Source organism: Mandrillus leucophaeus, unplaced genomic scaffold (assembly GCF_000951045.1).
Source record: "Mandrillus leucophaeus isolate KB7577 unplaced genomic scaffold, Mleu.le_1.0 Scaffold2167, whole genome shotgun sequence".
Classification (NCBI taxonomy): Eukaryota; Metazoa; Chordata; class Mammalia; order Primates; family Cercopithecidae; genus Mandrillus; species Mandrillus leucophaeus.
Genome location: NW_012102218.1, coordinates 60,273 through 81,779, shown reverse-complemented (window position 1 = coordinate 81,779; position 21,507 = coordinate 60,273). Strand labels below are relative to the sequence as shown.

Below are 21,507 nucleotides of genomic sequence, written 5' to 3'. Positions count from 1 at the left end.
AATATGTAGAATCATTTTTCTGCTACTTTTGAAAAACCAGGTGCATTACTGATTTGCAAGGTCTGGTTTTTTACAAGACGCCTTTTTGTTTCTTTTTGAATAGAAAGATGAAAACTACAGAAGCCTCCCACGGGATACTAGTAACTGGTCTAACCAATTTCAGAGAGACAATGCTCGCTCGTCTCTGAGTGCCAGTCACCCAATGGTGGGCAAGTGGCTGGAGAAACAAGAACAGGTAACATGACAAATCCTTATATGTGCGTCATTGCTGTAACATCCTGTCCCATACCCCAAAGATATTTCTCCCATCTCAATCATTGGTGATGATTAAAAGTAAATTATTTTAACAAACTTTAGTTAAGTACCAGTCTCTATGTCAGAGTTTAACATAAATGCAGGATATTTCTGGTTGGTCTCTGATCACAGATTTATTGTGAGCGGTTATGAATATTTGCAGTAGTTTCTGAAGGTTCAGGGCTTTAGAGTTTGTAATGCAGAGGTGCAGATGTTTGGCAGTGAATCGTGCTGTGAGTGAGTAGACTTTCAAGACTCTTCTTTTCTTTGATAGGCAATAATTCAAGGGATCTGAAGATGCAAATTAAAACTTTCTGTTTTATCTAACTTCACTGTACAAGAGAAATATATCCTATGGTGTTGTTTTAGAATTTAGATTACTGTATTTTGTCATGTTTGGGCACTTATCCGTTCATAAATTTCAAGGACCTATTTTAGGTTTATCAGTCTTTAGAGTTATCTATTTCACTGTGCAGTGCATCCACCTACAATTCATGAAATCAGAATTGTTTACCACTCAGAAATAATTGTTTTCTGCCTTGGAAAGAATGACTGTTTAGAAAGTTGTTGCATCACTGTTAGAAAAGTCCTCCTTTCATATGACGACTCAGAATGTATCTGATGAGTTAATTCTTTCAGTGTTTTTTTTTAATGCCTTAGTTGTTTGTTACTGACTCGCAATGGGTTTTTTTGGTGGAAGGGAATCCCAGTGTTTTATAATTTTAATTGTGCTTTCTCCCAGCTTTATTGAAGTATAATTGACAAGTAAAAATAGTATATATTTAAAGGGTACAGTGTGAGGTTTTGATATATGTATATATTAGTAAAATGATTGACACAATCAAGATAATTTATCCATCACATTACATAGATATAATTTTGTGTGTATATGTGGTGAAAACACTTGAGATCTACTCTGTTAGCAAATTTTTTAAAATTTAATTTAATTTAATTTTTTTGAGATAGGGTCTTGCTCTGTCACCCAGGCTGGAGTGCAGTGGTGCAATCATAGCTCACTGTAGCCTTGAACTTCTAGGCTCAAGTGTTCCTCCTACCTCATCCTCCCTGGTAGCTAGGACTATAGGTATACACCACCATGCCCAGCTAATTAAAATTTTTTTTTTTTTTTTTTTTTGTGTGGAGATGGGGTCTCACTTTGCTACCCAGGCTGGTCTTGAACTCCTGGCCTCAAGCAGTCCTACTGCCTTGGCCTCCCAAAGTGTCATGGTTATAGGCATGAGCCACTGTGCCTAGCTTCCTAGCAAATTTCAAGTATAAAATATGTTAATTAGACTCACCATGCTATATGTTAGGTCTCCAGAATTCATTCCTCTTACAATTGAAAGTTTTTACCCTATGGCCAATATTTTTCCTTTTTTCACACCCCACTCCCTGTGGTAACTGCCATTCTACTCTATTAGCATAAGTTCATTTTCTTTCTCCTCCAAGATTCCACTTATAAGTAAAATCATACAGATTTTGTCTTTCTGTGTTTGGCTTATTTCTCTTAGCATAATGCCCTTTAGGTTCATCCATGTTGTCACAAATGTCAGAATGTCATTTTTTATGAAAGGCTGAATAATATTCCATTTTATACATTTATGTGCACACAGACACACACACACACACACAGTGTATATCACATTTTTTTAAATCCATTCATCTGTTGTAGGTCACTTAGGTTGTTTCCATATCTTGGCTATTGTGAATTTATGTTTCCGTGTACATGGAATTGCAAATATGTCTTTGATATAGGGATTTTATTTATTATGGATATATACGCAGAAGCGGAATTGCTGGATCATATGGTAGTTCTATTTTTGAGGAGGCTTCATACTGTTTCATAGAGGCTGTCCCAATTTACATTACCACCAGCAGTATACCAGGGTTTCCTTCTCTTCGCATCCTTGCTATCACTATATTTTGACTTTTTTTTTTCTTTTCTTCTTTCTTTTTTCTATTTTTTTGAGATGGAGTCTTGCTCTGTCGCCCAGACTCGAGTGCGGTGGTACGATCTTGGTTCATCACAACCTCTGCCTCCTGGGTTCAAGCAATTCTTCTGCCTCAGCCTCCTGGGTAGCTGGGATTACAGGTGCCTACCACCACGCCTGGCTAAATTTTTTTGTATTTTTAGTAGGGACGGGGTTTCACCATGTGGCTTAAACTGATCTCGATCTGTTGACCTCGTGATCTGCCCACCTCAGCCTCTCAAAGTGCTGGGATTGCAGGCATGAGCCACGGTGCCCGGCCTTTTTTTTTTTAGACAGAGTCTTGCTCTGTTGCCCAGGCTGGAGTGCGGTGGCGCAATCTCGGCTCATTGCAACTTCTACCTCCTGGGTTCAAGCAGTTCTCCTGTTTCAGTCTCCAAAGTAACTGGGATTACAGGCACACACCACCATGCCCAGTTAATTCTTTGTATTTTTAGTACAGATGGGGTTTCACCATGTTGGCCAGGGTGGCCTCAAACTGCTGACCTCAAGTGATACACCCGCCTCCGCCTCCCAAAGTGCTGAATTCAGGCGTGAGTCACTGTACCCGGCCATATTTTGGTGTTGTGATAACAGCCATCCTAACAGTATGAGGTGATGTCCTACTTTGCTTTTGATTTACATTTCCCTGGTGATGAGTGATATCGAGCATTTTTCAGTGCTTTTAATAAAAAGCCACATGTTTGTTTAGTTGGTCACTTATTTTCTTTTTCGTTTTTTTTTCTTTTTTGAGACGGAGACTCACTCTGTTGCCCAGGCTGGAGTGCAGTGGCACGATCTTGGCTCACCGCAACTTCCACCTCCCCGGTTCAAGTGATTCTCCTGCCTCAGCCTCCCGAGTAGCTGGGATTATAGGCACGTGCCTGTACAAAAACCATGTCCAGCTCATTTTTGTATTTTTAGTAGAGGCAGGGTTTCACCATGTTGGCCAGGCTGGTCTCGAACTCCTGACCTCAGACGATCCACCTGCCTCGGCCTCCCAAAGTGCTGGGATTACAAGTCTGAGCCACCGCACCCAGCCAACTTATTTTCTTTAAAAAGTTTATGTGGATGGAAAACAAGGTGAGTGCTCAAAGAAAGTTTAGTTACTTTAGTAATTTTTAAAATTATTAATAATTTTGTTGACTAAATACTGGAATAAATTGTTTTTCAATTTAGATTAATGATAGCTGTAGAATAAAATCATAAATGTTTTACATATTTCATCTCAGCCTATGTTTTATGGTATAAAGATCCTAAAATAACTTTGTGGATGTAGGGTATTCAAATATGAAATAGCAAAAAGGGACAGTTTGCCTTGTCCACCCAGATGGCACAGGAAATGTCCTAATTTTATCATATATTAAGTGTTAGCACACAAACATTGTGTGATGGAAATAATTTTAAATAGTAAAACAACCATGGCAGTTCTTTGAAGGAAACATAATTTTCTCAACATGACTCAGATTTTTAAACTAATTGATATTGGTATCTTATTATTACTTTGAAATGAATGTTTTTAAGATTTAGGTAGTTTCTCATGGGCCCAGGAGTCAGACTGACTGGTTACTAGCTGTTTACCATATATGAGATTGGGCACATTACTCTGCTTGTCCATACATCAGTTTACTCATCCAGCAAATAGGGATACTTGTAGACCTTGTCTCAGGGATTGCTATGTAAAGTGATACAATACCCGCCAAAGGCTTAGAATCAGGCCTGGTACCTAGAAATACTCAACGTATTAATATAATAGGACCGGTAGCAGATAACCTGGAATCTAGAATGAGGAAATGTTTGGCATATATGTAGCAGGAAGTCTGGAGCTAGGGAAGATGTGGGGGTTAAGTCTGTAGCTTAGCAACTTCACTCACATTTTTTCAGGGAGCCTTCCTGAAGGCCACCTTAGCTCTGTGCTCTAGCTTATCCTTTTCTTTCAGAGCCACATCCTTGCACAAAGGAAGGGGAACAGGGCCTTTGTCTTCTTTTTGTGGCTCTTTTTAAAAGCAAATACATTTTTCCTAATACCTTCCTGACAGATCTCTGATTGTGTTTGTTAGCTGGAATTGCCCTACTCTTCTGCCCATGTCAAAATCAAAGGGAGTAAAAGCACCAGTACAGGTTTCGATGGATAGAGCTTTGACCCCTGGAGCTGGGGCTGTGGTGGGAGCCCACTTCTTTATCTTCCCTGAAACACAGTTGCCCATCACTGCACACAGTCGCATCTGTTAAGCAAGGGATGCGTGGGCAGGGGTAGGGAGTGACAACCAGAAGTTGGTGAATATGAATGTGCTAAATAGGACCTTTTTTTGTTTGTTTTTTAAACTCCAAAATTGGTAGAAAAAGATTGGTAGCCCAGAGTTTCTAAAATATGATACAACTTAATTATATTATAAAGATATAACTTTTATTTTTCTATTGTCATTGTAGACCTGTTTTTAAGGAAGTAGTATATTCTTTGTAATTTTGTTATAAAATAGTTTCTTTTTTAAGCAAAAGGAATGGCATCGAGAAGCCACACACAGCAAAGACTGAGCATTGATTTGCTTCTGTTGAAGTTATTTGAGTTAGTTGTCTAGGTAGACTGAGAGGGTACCTAAGTCTGAAAACATCTTCTTTGGCTTAAGTGTAAAAAAAATGATGCTCCATTCCTGCAGTTTGATTTGAGCGAGACTGTATACTAGAAGAGTAGAAGCCATTGATGTTTTCACATCCGGCGGAATAATTAATTAAAGTAAAATCTATTGAAGAGGACAAGAACCACAGAAACAAAACAAAACTCCCTCTCAATTTTTTTCAGAAGTAGGCACTATTGTTTGTGTAGAAGAGGAGTCTTAGGTTATGCTTTATACACTAAAAATCTATTCCAACTATTCCCATTTAATTATGGATTTATTCTGTTAAGCATTCCCAGAAGTCATCTGACTTTAATGACCTGATGTCTCTTCTGAGGCTTTCTTTTTCTCTCTAGTTTTTGCTATTAAACATAATAAAGAGGATTGCATCATGTAGATGAAAAAATATTTTGTATGCTTAAAAAAAAAAAAAAAAACCCTCTGCCTTTCCAATGCGGGAACGCCAGGGTAGAACTGATGGCCATCTTCCTTAAATTGTGTGGTCTGGAGCGAGGTCAGCAGAGTTCTAGATTTTATGTGCCTCCAGTGGTTTTGTTTTGGCTCTGTTTTCTACTTAGTACTTATCTCTCATTATCTGTTTCTGAAGGCAGTTATGATCTTATCAGCTTTGCCAGTGGGAATAAGCAGAAGGAATGGAAAGACAAAAGAGTGCTTTAAAGTGCTAAGCTAGCCGGCCCCTCTAGAAGTCTGGAGTGTCTTATTCTTTGGATGGTATTGATCCTACTTATGGGGATAGTGAATCTTCTTTCTATAAGAATATTGCTTAGTTTCACTTCAGTAAGAAAAGATAGGTTATATATCTTATTAGAAGTCTGTAGCAGCAAGCACAATACGATTTCCTAAAAGAGTAGTCGGGGTTTTCAGTGACTAATCACCTTGTTCAGAGTAGCCCATAGCTGAATCCTACATCAGAGTCATCTCACAAGGTAGAGGACTGTGTATCTCTTAAGCATCCTTTTATGTCAATCTTGACATAAGAGGGGAGATCTCAGAGAAAGCAAAAGGTTTGAAAACTAAATGGTTTGTAGTTGTCTTACTTTGAACACATTTTTATGCTTCTGAAATTTTGACTCTGACACTCAAGAAACAAACAAACAAACAAAAAAACAACACTTTTAGTTTTGATGTTTGACAGTGTTTTAAGAAGTTCAAATTCCATTTTAATGGTAACTGTTTCCCTGACTCAGCATAGAACATAGTTTGATATTGGCAGATAATAGGTCATAAGCTGACTTTGTTCTTATATCCCCACACTTTATTGCAACTAATAAATTCCACAGAAGAGGCAGCTGGAACTTTGTGATACATGATTGGAAGAATTTAGGACCAGAAGGTAGAGGGACCTTAAGGAAAACATAAGCTAATTGGGAGCCTGCCATTTTCACAACCTTCTCTTGATGAATAGGCCTGAGCCCAATTAGCAGAAACAGCAAGGAGGCACAAGGCATGTTCCAACCGCTGCTTAAACTCTGTTATAGGGGAATGACTGCCCTGACCTTTAGAGCAAAATTCATGTTTTAGGGCTCTGTCCATCAAGAAAAACATCATTTAGTTGGAGATTATACAAACTGAGGCAAACTGGAGGGAAAACTAACTTAAATGTTTATTGATGAAGACACAATGCCAATGTGTACCTCACTTTTGTACCTTTGGCAGCCACGAAGGAATCCCACCATCCGGTGTCAAGTCTCAAAGTCTCAGAGGCCAGCGTTTTGGGAGCAATGATGATGCCTTTTCCCTTTTTATTTTATATACTTTTGTCACTTTCTGGAGCTGTGATGCTTTTTCTTTATACTTTTGAGAATATTTATGCATTATAAACAGTATTCACATGATACATGGTATGCTTTGGCTGTGTCCCCACCCAAATCTCATCTTGAATTGCAACTCCCACAATTTCCACATATTGTGGGAGGGACCTGGTGGGAGGTAATTGAATCATGGGGGCAGGTCTTTCCCATGCTGTTCTCGTGATAGTAAGTCTCATGAACTGTGATGGTTTTAAAAATGGGAGTTTCCCTGCATGAGCTCTTTGCCTGCCACTATCCATGGAAAACGTGACTTGCTCCTCCCTGTCTTCCGCCATGATTGTGAGGCCTCCCTAGCCACATGGAACTGTATTTCCATTAAACCTCTTCCTTTTGTAAATTGCCCAGTCTCGGGTATGTATTTATCAGCAGCATGAGAACAGACTAATACAATACACAATATATAAGTTATATTCACAAATTATTTGAAAAGGTAAGTTTCTATGAGTTTAATTTTTTGTTTTCATTATAATTTACAGCCAAATTCTTGAAGATTGAGGGCAAAAGTAAATTTAAAAATAGTGAAAAAAACGTTTTTCAGCATATCCAGGTTTTATGGAGGCAGGTTTTAAAAAAATGTGTTTTTCTCCAGGCTAGTCAATGTAATTGTGGAAGTAAGTTTTGCCTAGGTTTTAGCTTGTTCTAGCTTGTTCTTATAAAATGGTGGGTGTCTGGGATGATCAACCTGTGGTTCCTGTGTCCACACGACTTACCAGAGTTGTTTTTTTTTTTCCACTGATCTGCCTACATAGAGGAAAATCCTCTTCCTTGCCCAAGTGCTTACTAGCCTTTTCTAAATGGGAAAAAAAAAAAAAAGTTCTGATTTCCCTGAGATCTAGAACTATGTAGCTGACATAAAGAAGGTGTTTTCTGGAGTATGAAATGATAATTTTTTCTTATCTTTTTTCTGTTTTAATCTTTAAGAGGCAGGGTTCTTGCTCTGTTGCCCAGACTGGAGTGCAGTGGTGCAGTCATAGCTCACTAAAGCCTCAAACTTCTGTGCTCAAGCAATCGTCCTGCTTTAGCCTTCTGAGTAGCTGGGACCACTGATGTGCACCATCACGCCTGACTAATTAAAAAAATTTTTTTTGTACAGGTGGGGTCCCACTATGTTTCCTAAACTGGTCTCAAACTCCTGGCTTCAAGTGATTCTCCTGCTTTGGCCTCCCAAAGTACTGGGATTACAGATGTGAGCCACGATGCCTGTATTTTCTTTCTTTTCTTTCTTCCTTTTTTTTTTTTTTTGACAGATGTGAGGCTTTTTAAACGTTGCCGAGGTTGGCCTCGAACGTTTAGCCTTGCCTCCTTGTGTGCCAGGACAACCGGCCTGAGCCACCGTGGCTTCCCCCAATGCCTGTGTTTTCTTAATTACAGTAGGAGGTGGTTTATTCAGCAATCTGATTACAATAGCTTCAGATCGGTCAGGGAAATGACTGAGGGGTCACAGCATTAAACCGTGGAAGAGCTATAGAAATTCTGATACAGGAATAGATAGGGCTTCATGTTATCTGCCATCATTGGTGAGACTTAAGGATAGATTCTGATGCTGCCAGATAGTAATTAAAATGTGTTTTTTGGGAGGTTGTTAATTCTGTAGCCTATAGTCAATGAGGATCCAAATGACTGTTCATATTATTTGGTTAAAAATAAGCCCGTTGCCTCCAAATTCTGAAAGTTCTGTGAAAAGGAAGGGGATTTTTTAATATTATTTACCAGTTGGCAAACCTTCATAAAATTTGTAGAGAAGCAAAATAATTGTGTTTGTCTCTAGCAACACCAAATGTAGAAACTAAAAACATCAAGATTATTTTAAAATTAAACTTAGTTTTTGTTATAAAATACCAGAGCTTTTATTTTATAAGAGAAATCTGTCATGTTCACAATAACACCCAAAATAAAACCAGAACAACCTTTTAAGAGACTTGTTACCTGGATATATTAATGCCAATAGCAGATTATTTTGTTGTGCTTTGATAATAGAATGCTTGCTATTCTAACACATGTGTTAAAAAAAATTTTTTTTTTAAACAATGATGAAAACACCCTATATGTATGGGACACATTATTTTCCATGATCCCTACATATTTTCTGCTTTTATTATCCAAGAATTCTGGACTAGAAACCGCAGTGGAAGCACAGGACCGGAGTGTGGAGCTCTGGTGCACGTTCTTCTTAAAAGGACACACGTATTTTCTGGGGAGCTTCCAGTCATGTGCAGGGTTACTTTTAGGAATACCAGATGGCATTTTACTTTTCCATATATTTAACAACACAAGACATAGTGAGTCTGGGAAGCATGTTTCAGGGTTTGAAACCTGCCCGTCCAATGAGTGTATCCTGTTTTCTGACCCCTAAGACTGGTTGTATGGAAAGAATCAAAGATAGATAAACCATGTGGACTTCATTTTCGTTGTATACAAAATAGGGAAGATCATACCCATTTGGCAGATGTTAACTTTGTAGGCAAAGCTGAAGTGACATAGCACACATTTCAGTGCAGACTCAATTTCTTGTATATGAAGACACTCATAAGATGTTTTCTTTCCTATCTTTTTAGGTAACATTAGGTTTATTGGTTACACCTCAACAACTCCCTCATGTATTGGGTATCTCATTTTCTTAAATTTTTTTTTCTCCTTCCGTATTGGAAGTACCATTTTGGTATCCTGGGGTGGTTTATTTTCATCCCTGGTGTATTTCTAAAGCCCCCATTGTCATTTCACAATTTGATTTTTACTTCGGTGGCATCTTATCAGAATTAGAATAAAATTTAATCTTTTAAAATCATCTCTGGTTCTTTTCTGAACAACATAATCTGACACAAAAATGACATCAGTGTTAATCTCTGTGTCTGCTTTCATTTCCTATATTCCCTTTTGTTTTTGGTGAGCGTGTGTAGTTGTAATAAGATTAAATGTAAGGATACCATTAAGAATGCTAAGTATCTTATGAGGGCTTCTGCTTGGCCACTTGCTAAGCATCTGGGTCCCTTTGTGATATGAATGGAGTTTGGAGGCCACGGCATCACTCATTTGCTTTTGGATCTGGGGTATCCAGTTGAATGGGGTACTCATCCATTTATCCTTTAAAACAAATTTTACAACTGTCTTTATTTATTGCTGCTTTGGCCTATGGAGCTAAAAGCCTGCAAGCAGCGGGGAAGTAAGTTAGAAATTTTACTGAGTGAAAAATCTTTGGTGGTGTGTGGATAAACCTTCAGTGGAAATCTGTTAGGAGCTGATGGTTTTCTTACCTGTGAATACTGCTGCTAGAACTGGACATTTAGAGCTTACAGTACGGATAAAGATACATTTTCATTTTTAACTTTGACCTTCAGGTGCCTTTGCATATTTTCATTGCAGGCAATCTTAAAGATTTTTGTTGTGAGCTGTGTGATTAAATATGACAATGGAAGGAATACGTGCTTTGTACTATAACTCTTTTTATTCCCACCCATCTGTATGTCATTTGCTTTTGAAATTTTGTTCTTTATTTCTACGTTCCATCTACGTTCCATGAGCTGTGCAACTGTGTTTCTTTAAAAAATACTGGTTATGAAATTGCATTAACATTTTCAGTCTACAATGTGTTGTTTTCACTGCCTATGTCCTACAAGCCTGCTTGTAGAAATTGAATCACTTTTATAAGTCATTTTTAAATTTTGGAATTTTATGATCTAGCTATATAGACTTTTTAATCTATTTCTGTCCAGGATTCTTCCAGTTACCTTCAACATGGTCTTGAAATGGCTCTAAAAAATTCCTGTCTTCAGTGTTCAGACATTTTGCCCAATGGTTTTATGTTTTCTTTCCACCACTGAGGCCTGGGTATATGTGCTCTATAGTACTTTTGTGACTTCTGTAGATATATGAGATATATGAACCATGTTTTTCCTTTATTTTTAATTTTTTTTTCCTGTGCGCTAATGTCAGTAGGAGACTGTAGATTATCTTTTTAAATAACTGAACAAATTATGAAGAAATTAAAGTATGGTATTGGGGTAGGGTTAGCGTAGGCTTTTGGGTTTCATTTCATATGTCGATATTATTACTGTCCTTTATAGTAGGCATGTAATACTTTCGACATGTTATTATTTTTAGTAATCTCAGCACTTTGGGAGGCTGAGGCAGGTGGATTACTTAAGATCAGGAGTTTGAGACCAGCCTTGCCAACATGATGAAACCCTGTCTCTACTAAAAATACAAAAATTAGCTGGGTGTGGTGACATACGCCTGTAATCCCAACTACTCAGATGGTTGAGGCAGGCTAATCATTTGAACCCAAGAGGCAGAGGTTGCAGTAAGCCAAGATTGTACCACTATACTCTAGCCTGGTCAACAGAGTGAGACTCTGTCTCAAAAAAAAATTAAAAAATGTTTTTATTTTTAATACATAACTTCGCAAGGTTGAAAGACTGAGCTTTTTTCTTTTTGTAAGTTACTGTCATTTCCAAATTGTAAGATGGAATTGCAATCTTGATATGTGTTGGAATTAAGTTTAACCCTTTGAGAAGCACCACCTCTTTTCCTACCTATGACCTAGCTTTTTATTCCATTGAAAAAATGAAAGTGTGATTCCCACCACCATTTTTAGAGCCCTGCCCTTCCTCACATGCAGAAGCTTCCCTGACCTCTCAAATGTCAAAGTTTTCACTCTCATCCTGTCTCCCAACCCTTCCCAGTATTAGGATATTGCTTTTGTATTAATCTCCTGTCTGCGGAGTCACGCATGTAATCGCCTGTCTACGCAGTCATGAATGTCTCTTGTTTTTCTCCCTCTCTGCTAGAACTTTCCTATCAGCATATAGACTCAACCAACCCCAGTCCTCCCTGGCAAACATCTGTCTCATCGTGGCACCAGCCTGGCTTGCACTCCCTCACAGTTCACACACTTTGTTCCCTCTTAGCTTTCATGCAGTCACCTATCTTCCCCTCAGGGACCTTCCTCCATCCCCCCGTTTAATGGCAGGTGATATCCCTGGAGCCTTCCATTATTGTCTTTTTGCTCACCATCCTTTTCTCTGTGATATTTATGAATCTAAATTTGTCTTTTGTTTCTTTCTTATTTTTTTTCTCTTTGTTTCTGTCTGTTTTGGTGTCCTAAAATGGCCCAGGCGTTGTCTTGTTTACTGTAGCTCCTAGTGAACCCTCATATACTTTTGGGTAAATAAGTCTTTCAATAAACTGAAGGGAAAAAGTTCATAATATCCTTACTTTTTCTGATATCTTGTATTATGAGTGGATCTTTGTTGGGTGAACTATATTGATTCTTTTATAATGCCATATTATGTGATCTTGTGATTTTCATTAATTATGAGCTATAAACTGTAGATTATAGGTAAATAAATGAAACTTGCTGAAGACATGTACATTTGTAAACCTCATAAATAGTTGTACTATTTTGATGACATTATTGCTTGTAACTTAGCATCTGCATATGACAAAAAGAAAAAATGATTATAAACCAAAAGACCAAGAAATGGGGGGAAATGTAAGTTCTCTCAAAATGCAGTGTCCCTGTTTTTTAAAATCTTGATATGATGGAGAGCACAGCCTTTCTTGTGCTTAAGTTTGTTTGTGAACTTTCTTCAAGAATGTTTTGTAGTTGAGCATGGATTCAAGTGTTAGAAGATGAGCACGCTCAGTCTGTCCCTGCTGGCCTGTGTCCAGTGGTGTCTGCTCTATCACCGTTGATCACAGTAGCGTTGGGAAAGCCACCTGCCTCTCCAGAGGCTTTGTAGAGGCAGTGAGGGGGCAGAGGGTAAGAGCTGCTGTGAGCTACTTATGTGAGACTTTTGTGGGACAAAAGGAAAAGCCAAAAAAGTGTTCTTAGAGGCCCAAGATAGTTGTTAACTCTATTAGCTCTAAAAATATTTAATTAAATATTTAAGATGTTTAATTATCTGGAAATATTAAATAACTCTTCATATTTATATAACTAAAGTGACATAAATTTTGTTAAATTGGAAAAACAATATTTGAACGAACCATTTGATTATATTGAATAATTTATAAGCAATTGACTTGAACATAACATAGTTAAATATTCCCTCCATAAAATATTACATGTCTTATTTGTTTGTGAGCTGATTTTATCTGTTTAAATTATTTTTCTTCAGAGAGTCCAGGGATTTTATTTATTTATTCAAATGAAAATAAATTATACTGTTAATTTAGGACCCCAAACTGGCAAAATTTTTTTCTTGGAGATGAATTTTTTCTTATTCTAGGGATAACGGATGTTTGCTTACATGTTCAATATATGAAATATGGATGTTACAAATTCTCATCTATTAATATGTAATACCTAGTATATAGCTTTTGGGGAGTATTTTCCTCAGTTCTCTGAATAAAGCTTTTTTTGTACATGGATATTTGGTAGAAATTGATATTTGATGCAAGAATTATTTTGAGTTTTGGAAATCATTTTCAAATACAGAGGAAATATTCTTCATTATGGTATTACATAAAACGTTTCTTCGTCAATGGAGTGTATCCTGGTGTCAGAATACCCCATACAGGCTGTAGAGGATTTTTTGTTTTTTCAAGTTGGTGATGATAGTTGTCCCTATTCCTTATTATCATTAGCGTTCATTAAACATCTGTATGAGACACAGGATTCGAATCGTCCCTGTTCCCATGGGATACAGTATAACTCTTCAGACTATAGGGGGATTAATTTGATAACATTATTTCTTTTTTAATTTTTAAAATATTTATTTGAATTTTGCAAAGGTAATATATTCATAGTTCCAAAATCAAACATTATACATGCATATGCAAAATAGTAGTCTCTCTCCCCCAACTATCTCTTAGCCAGCTGTCCTCCCTGTATGCAGCCGCAGTTACTTGTTTCCTGTGGCTCCTTTCACATGGTACCATGCTTTTATGAGCAAATATGAAAACATACTCTCTTTTCACCTTTTTTTGTTTTTGTTTTTGTTTTTGTTTTTTTTTGAGATGGAGTCTGGCTCTGTCGCCCAGGCTGGAGTGCAGTGGCCAGATCTCAGCTCACTGCAAGCGCCGCCTCCCAGGTTTACACCATTCTCCTGCCTCAGCCTCCCGAGTAGCTGGGACTACAGGCGCCTGCCACCTCGCCCGGCTAGTTTTTTTTTGTTTTGTTTTTTCTTTTTTTAGTAGAGACGGGGTTTCACCGTGTTAGCCAGGATGGTCTCGATCTCCTGACCTCGTGATCCACCCGCCTCGGCCTCCCAAAGTGCTGGGATTACAGGCTTGAGCCACCGCGCCCGGCGGATTTTTTTTTTCTTAATATAGCGTGGCAATCCTTACAGACCGACACATAAAAGGTGTCCCCATTTTTGAAACACTTTGATAATTTTCCTTTGTATAGCTGGGCCAATGTTTATTGATGGGCATTAAGGTTATTTACTGTGCTTTGCTATTGCATAAGTATACTGTAGTAAATAACCCGTTATACATAAGTCATTTTGTATTGAGTTTCTCGCAGATACATGCCTAAAAATGAAAGTGTATGTTTACACATTGTACAGGAATATTATATACATTTGTAACTTTGATAGATGTTGTCACCTGACCTCAATAGACATTGTACCATGTTGCACTCTACTAGCAATGCCCAAGAGACCCTGTTCACTCTATCATCTCACATTGTGACATGATGTTGTATGCAGTCTATTAAACTGACTTGATCAGTTATACCTTTAAAATATCTCCCTTTACACATTCTCTAAAGCGGAAGGCTGTTGATGCAGTTGGCCAACATACAGGCTGCAAGTGGGCTTCCTATACTGTTTAGGAGTACAGACCATTCAAAACCTTCCCCTTTCCTCCAACAAATAAACAACAGTTCAGGAAAAGGACGTCTTGGGGAGGGAGTTGAGTTCTTGTTGCTCTGTTGGAGCATGGAGTTCAGTTCTTTGGCATTTGCTCAGATGTCAATCACTCTGAAATGCCTTGGATTCCCTTTTTTCTTGTTTCAGTTTTTTCCTTCCTTCCTTAATTTCTTGGTGGACATTATCGGAGTTTGAGTAAAGGGAAACCTTCAGACACTGCAAAAAATCCATTTTTAAGTGACCAGTTTTCATTAAAGTTATTGTTTTTTAATTCAAGTGCAATATATTTAGTAAATCTGCCTGAATAATCTTATGGAAAAACATTGGTAAGTATAGGTTTAAGAAATGTTTTTCTTCAGTTGACTAACTTTGAATCTTTTAAATAATGTGTTTGGAAATGTTAAGTACATAAAATTCACATAAATCAAATGAGACTTTCTGAAAGTTCTTACCTTTGGCATAACTTGTGTATTCTTTTCATATTTTAAATCTCGTATTTGATTCATATTTTTATGTTTTTTTTTTTTTTTTTTTTTTGAGACGGAGTCTCGCTCTGCTGCCCAGGCTGGAGTGCAGTGGCCAGATCTCAGCTCACTGCAAGCTCCGCCTCCCGGGTTCACGCCGTTCTCCTGCCTCAGCCTCCCGAGTAGCTGGGACTACAGGCGCCCACCACCTCGCCCGGCTAGTTTTTTGTATTTTTAAAGTAGAGACGGGGTTTCACCATGTTAGCCAAGATGGTCTCGATCTCCTGACCTCGTGATCCGCCCGTCTCGGCCTCCCAAAGTGCTGGGATTACAGGCTTGAGCCACCACACCCGGCCCATATTTTTATGTTAACTGGAATTCAGTTATTACCCTTGACCATTCCTATCTCCTATTTGATAGTTGTTGTTTTTGCATACTTTGCTAGAATGAAAATGAGTAGAATAATGGGGACAGAAAAAGGACAAGATTTTCTTTTTTTAAGATGGGTAGTTCACTAAGTGATTGTTGAAAAGTAAGAGTTTTATGCTGTGTTCTCATCAGTAACTTTAGCCTATAAATTCTGTCTGAACAGAATCAATAGTGTTTTCTTCCCTTAGTATGTCCCAAAGTGGGGTGCTTTGTAATTTACTTCTGTGTTAACTTTTTTCCTGTTATGTTTTAGACTGTATGTTCTATAACAGTATAGAAGCCACCTATGTGAAATATTGAAACTTTGTGAATGAATGTGTTCTTCTTGCCAAACTTAAACATACTGTGTTTTTCTTGATTGCTTGGGTTCACTGAAGAAAGCACGCCTTCTTGAGATACAAGATTTCTGTTGATGGGATTGGTCTATTTAGGGGCTTAGTCAGCAGATACTAGTGTCTCATTTGTAACCTTTCTCATTCCATGAAAGGTTGTTGGCAATTTGTATTCTCATTATTTTACTACCTATTCGGATCTGGTAGTCTTTCTCTTTCTTTCATGATTCCATCATTTATTGGCTTAAATGAGTATTTGGAAGTCCTGACTGGTAAGAATTCTGTGTCTTTGAATATACTGTTTAGTTGACTCTGGGAAGCAACTGATTTTAGATTGTTCTTGATGTTTCCAAACGTTTCCCTTTCTGATGTTTAAGAAGTTGCGATGATGAAGTGTTGCCATCTGCAATTACAACAGAAAGTATCAGAGATAGCCACAAATGCAGTGACTTCCTTCTTAATTTTTTTTCTGTTATCTGTAATATCAAAATGTAAACCAGAAACAGCTATGCACACATATACACAGGATAAATAAGTATTAAATTAATAATAGATATCAAATGTGGAATTTCTAAAATTGCATGTAAGTGTTTTGAATGACAGAATGTTTAAATATCTTTTACCATTCCCTGATAACTTTATTTATTTTGGTTTTCTGTCTCTTATATGTCAACTTGTTCTAATTAATTAATTTATGCTTGATCAAAATAAATACAGAATTTGTGCAGCTCACAGCAAAACCTCGTGTGAATGTGAATATGTGCTGGTGTGTGAATGTGGTAGTTATGATGTTATTTTGAGGCTATTTTCACCAAGGAAAAGACAGTCCAGGATCCTGATGCTTGCAACTTTTATCTGCAAGTGATATTTAGGGTGTTCTTTACTTTTTCCTCCTCTTTTCTGTATGCCTCTAATCTTGGTAATTGTCTTTTTAAATTCATTTGTCCCTCTGCATCTTCGTTACTACTTCCAAAGTCCAAGCTGTCAACAGCTCTCCTGGGTCACTACACAACATTGCAGCCCTCCTCTGTGTTTACATCTCCTTGTCCACTGTGGCTAGACTGATGTGTGGTCAGGAGCACTGCTTAACACACTTTGGGGCTCTGACCATACCCAGGAACACCGTGGGTGAAGTGGTTAACAGCTGCTTGAAGTTGCAGCAACCTGGATTAAAATTGTACAGCATGTCTTATGCTGAGTAAGCTCCTGAACTTTCTAAGTGTCAGAGCAAGCTTCATAATCTATTGTGATATATTTCAGAGGATTGTGAGGATGAGATGAGATGAGTCATGGAAAGCTCTTAAGACAGTAGCTAAAACACATGAAATACTCTGTAAGTGTGAGGGTTGATATTGGTGTTTTTGTCCTTTTTGAGTCTTCCTGATGTTCCTTCACCATGTACATCGCAGCTGCTTCCAGGGTGCATTCCCAGGTTAGGCAGCCCTGCTGAACTCACTCTAGTCTCCAGATCCATGCTGTTCTTGCATCTCTGGGCCTTTGAACATGCTGGCCAACTCTTCCCTTTTTCCTGCCTAGGATCTGCTGTTCTGATCTCCTGCCACCTGCCTCCTTCAGCTCATTATTCTTAGCCACACCCCATCCCTGCCAAAACCAATGGGAGGCACACATAATAGTGTCTTATTCTTTCCCCATCCTTCCACTTCTCAAATTTCATTTTAATTATGTCTTTTTAAAGAGGGCGGGACCCATATGTGTTCCTCTGAGTTTTTAATTTGTTTTGTTTTCGAGGGAGGCATGACTCAACGTGTGGAGGCATTGGGTCTCTGTCACATATATTTGCAGCCTAGTGTAACCATGCTTTTATTGGATGCATTTGTTATTGTAAAGGGCTTTCTGCTTGTAATTTGTATATCTGGAAATGTTCTTCTCTGAAAACATTTTTACAGTAAGCATTTTGATAAAAAATATCTTATTCCATAGATAGTATATATTTTCTTACATTGAATGTTTAACTTTTCAAGAATCTCTTCTAGATTAAATTGGAGAAAGTTTGAGGGGCGGGCAAGGAATGTTAGTTTGATTATATCAACAGAAATCTATGCTTTTTGAATTACTCATATTTTAAGTCCCTTGGGGGACTAATTTTCCTGAGAACTTTGTATTATAATCATAAACAGACCCAGTTCAGTAATACTTTTATAAACTTTTGGCTGAGACTTTGGTATTAATGTCCTGAACTCTTAGAAAGAGAAACATATTTTTGTAGGTTGGCCAAGAAAAATAGGTCTTGATTCAAATAAAATAATGTATTTGTTATTTTTAAGAGATTTTTCCATTGAACAATCTGTGAAACTTTTTGGTAATTTAGTTGTCTAATATTGGACATGACTTAGGCAGTGACTTGGTGTATTTTCTGTGGCTCAGTATAATGACTATTTGAATTTTTAAGTTTTTGCTTTTGACTTGGGAGTTATGTTAGATTACACATTATTACTGAACGGTTAACTGTTACTCCTTTGGTTGTAGATTTTAATAAAAGGTAGAATCCTGTGTCTTACTTTCTTAAATATATTTGAAATGGTAAAATACGCAGAGAATTTTTTATTGAAGGTAAGCATTTTATTTAAGGTACTTTAAATGTACTTTTAGGTGCTTTCTTTAAGGTACATGTGCAGTTTTCCCCCTGCTGTTAGTAAATGACTGAAATAGCACTTTGGATCCATGACACCGTGGAGAAGCTTCCCTCTTCACTCTTCTGACATTCTGTTTCTAAGTTCATTCATATTATTTATAGAAATTTCTTCTTTTTGCTCTACCTCCATGAATGCTGGTCATTTCTCTGTATGGGTTTTTACATGCTCTTCCTTGGTGAACTTATTTGTTACTTTAGTTTCTCTTCCTCTTCCTTCATACTTGTGCTTACCTGCAAGGACTAGCTGGTCACTACTGTCTAGATGTCTTTTTGATCACTCAGATTCAACATGGGTGAAGGTAAACCGTCTTTATGTTTTCCCCGAGTTGGGAAGTGGTCCCTAGTAAAAAGGGCAATGTGACTTGAAACTGCCAGTTCTGAACCTCACTGTCCATGGATCTGGGCCATATATAGCAACCTCTGTGTGCAGAATTACCTTACCACCTGTGAAATCATGAGTAGTTAATTTCTGGTATTTCCTACACCCAGAAAAATTCTATGATTGGCCATTCTTTTCTTGTTTCTTTTAATTTTGCTTGTGTCTCCCAGGCTTCAAACTTACTTTCTTCTTATCTTCTCTAATTTTTCATGTCTTACCTAGGGCCAGGTACTATATATTATACCTTTTCTCCTCTGTGTGTGTGTGTGTGTGTGTGTGTGTGTGTGTGTGTGTGTGTGTGTGTGGACATGTGTATCTTTCTATTTTCACAGCACCTGTTCTTGTTTCAGCCATATTCCTTTTGACTAGACCTATGTAATATTTGTCTCCCTCTCCATCTGTTCCTTTTTAAAATAAGTTCTGCGTTTTCCTATTTGCTTAGTCTTCCAAATTGCCACTTGGATTGCCTCACCTGCAAGTTTAAAAGCATGCAGAAAACTCCCTTCTGTATTTTGATTTAAGTTAAATCAAATTTATTATCTTGACATTCTGGGTTCTCTGCAATCCTTTTTTTTCTTCTTTTTTTTTTGGAGACAGAGTTTTGTTCCTGTCACCCAAGCTGGAGTGCAGTGGTGTGATCTTGGCTCACTGCAACCTCTGCCTCCCAGGTTCAAGCAATTCTCTTGCCTCAGCTTCCCAAGTAGCTGGGATCACAGGCATGCACCACTGCGCCTAGCTAATTTTTTATTTTCAGTAGAGATGGGGTTTCACCATGTTGGCCAGGCTGGTCTTCAACTCCTGACCTCAGGTGGTCCACCTGCCTTGGCCCCCCAAAGTGCTGTTATTGCAGGCATGAGACCCTTGTGCCCAGCCTGAGCTACCACACTTGGCCCAAATTTCTATTTAACTTTTTTAGGCATCGTCTCCTACCATGATCTCATGCATATTTTGTGCTCTGGTGGACTGCTGTGCCTTCCTTTAAAATCAATTCTCTTCCTTCTGACTTCAGATATTCCTACAATGCTAGACACCCCCCACTTTTTGAATCAGCATTGTGTCATTCATTACTTAATTCTGTCTTTGATCACATGTGTATTGATGCTCACACTAAGATGACACTCTGCTTGAAAATGAAGGGGTAGGATCGGGGTGTTATTCATGCACAGACCCAAGATGGATCTCAGCATCATACTTGTTAACTGGAATCTGGAGTAAGCTTCTTAATCTGTAGTTTTCTTGAGGGGCCTCAACTTGGGCTAAAATGGTCACCTAATGAAAACTGATATCCAAAAAAGAAAGTGTGTGGTACAATTTTGTGGAAATCCAAATCATTTATTTCAGTTAATAATCTGCTTAGAAAACGCCAATCATTTTTTGTCACATGACCTACATGTTGCTCTTCATTTCTGTGGAGTAAAAGGTGTTGTGGTGCTCCCTCTGTGTCATACCCTGTGAGGAAGTGGTGTAATATGCCCACAATCAGATGGCCTAGATTTGACTTTCTGAGACGTTCATTAGCCTGACCCCTGTGAGCCTCCATTTCCTTATCTGGATAATTGGGGAAATTGCCTCTTTCTTCCTGATGCAGTTGTTCAGAAGCTTTAATGATTATACCACAGTGGACAGCATAGCTCTTGACCCAGAAAAAGCTAAAATTTCTGTTTCTTTTACTTGTGTGACCTTGGCAATATTGATTGTTTCCTGATTTAGTTTTCTTATTTGTAAAATGGTAGATGATAGAACCAATTTCATGGACTTCTGTAAGGATAACATAAAATAATATAGTTCAATATTAATCAATGTTATTTGAGTTACCATATGCTAGTTCATTCAAGCTTATTATAAAATTTATTTTTCTTCTCACTGCTTATCCAATCCTAGTGATTGCTACAAATTTTTGATAGTCATATTCTATCGTTAGGAAGTCAACTTGCTGCTTAAAATGGAAAGCCTTATTAGATAGAATAATATAAGTAAATTAAATACAACAGTCTATTCTATTATAAGATATTCTAGGTTAGGATTTTTAAAATTTAGAACAAATTTGTAGTGTATGATCAGTGTTATCTTTATATTTCTCACATGCATTAGATGGTTGTATTTTTCGTATAGTCATACATATGCTTAAAATCCTTTGATAACAAAAGAAAAAATGCCATGTAGCCAATAATTCAAGAACATGCCAGTTGGCATATTCTCAGATTGTACTCGAATGGTAAACGCTTTCAATAAGGTATTTCTTAATATCTTACTAAGAAGTACTAGCATTATGGCTAAGCTGCTTTTTATAAATAAAACAGATTTTTATAGCCAGGCGCAGTGAGTCGTTCCTATAATCTTGGCACTTTGGGAGACCAAATCAGGAGGATTGCTTGGGCCTAGGAGTTCGAGATCAGCCTGGGCAGCATGATGAGAATCCATCTCTACAAAAAAATTTAAAAATAACTAGATTAGAGTGGGGCTGTAGTCTTAGCTACCCAGAAGGCTGAGGCAGGATGATCGCTTGAGCCCAGGAAGTGGAGGCTGTAGTAAGCTATTATCATGCCACTTGTACTCCAGCTTGGGTGACACAGTGAGACCCTGTCTCAAAACAAGGAAAAAAAAAAAAAGATTTTTATTTACTTGTGGTTCTAATGCTTCTCATCTAGGTTAATCTTTGCTTAAATTCAAAGAGGTGTCTAGACAGAAGTAACTTTGTAACTAAAACCTTCATTCATGACTATGTTTTATA

General features: G+C 37.7%; 1 protein-coding gene across 1 annotated transcript in view; it reads left to right on the top strand.

Annotated features, from left to right (window-relative positions):
- Positions 1 to 21,507, top strand: part of LOC105540231 (partitioning defective 3 homolog) — a gene marked incomplete at its 3' end in the record, with an annotated part of 96,984 nt that overhangs the window by 19,347 nt on the left and 56,130 nt on the right. Inside the window, exon 2 of the mRNA XM_011980768.1 lies at positions 104 to 235. Coding sequence (XP_011836158.1) covers positions 104 to 235 — 132 coding nt within the window. The remainder of the gene's footprint in view (positions 1 to 103; positions 236 to 21,507) is intronic.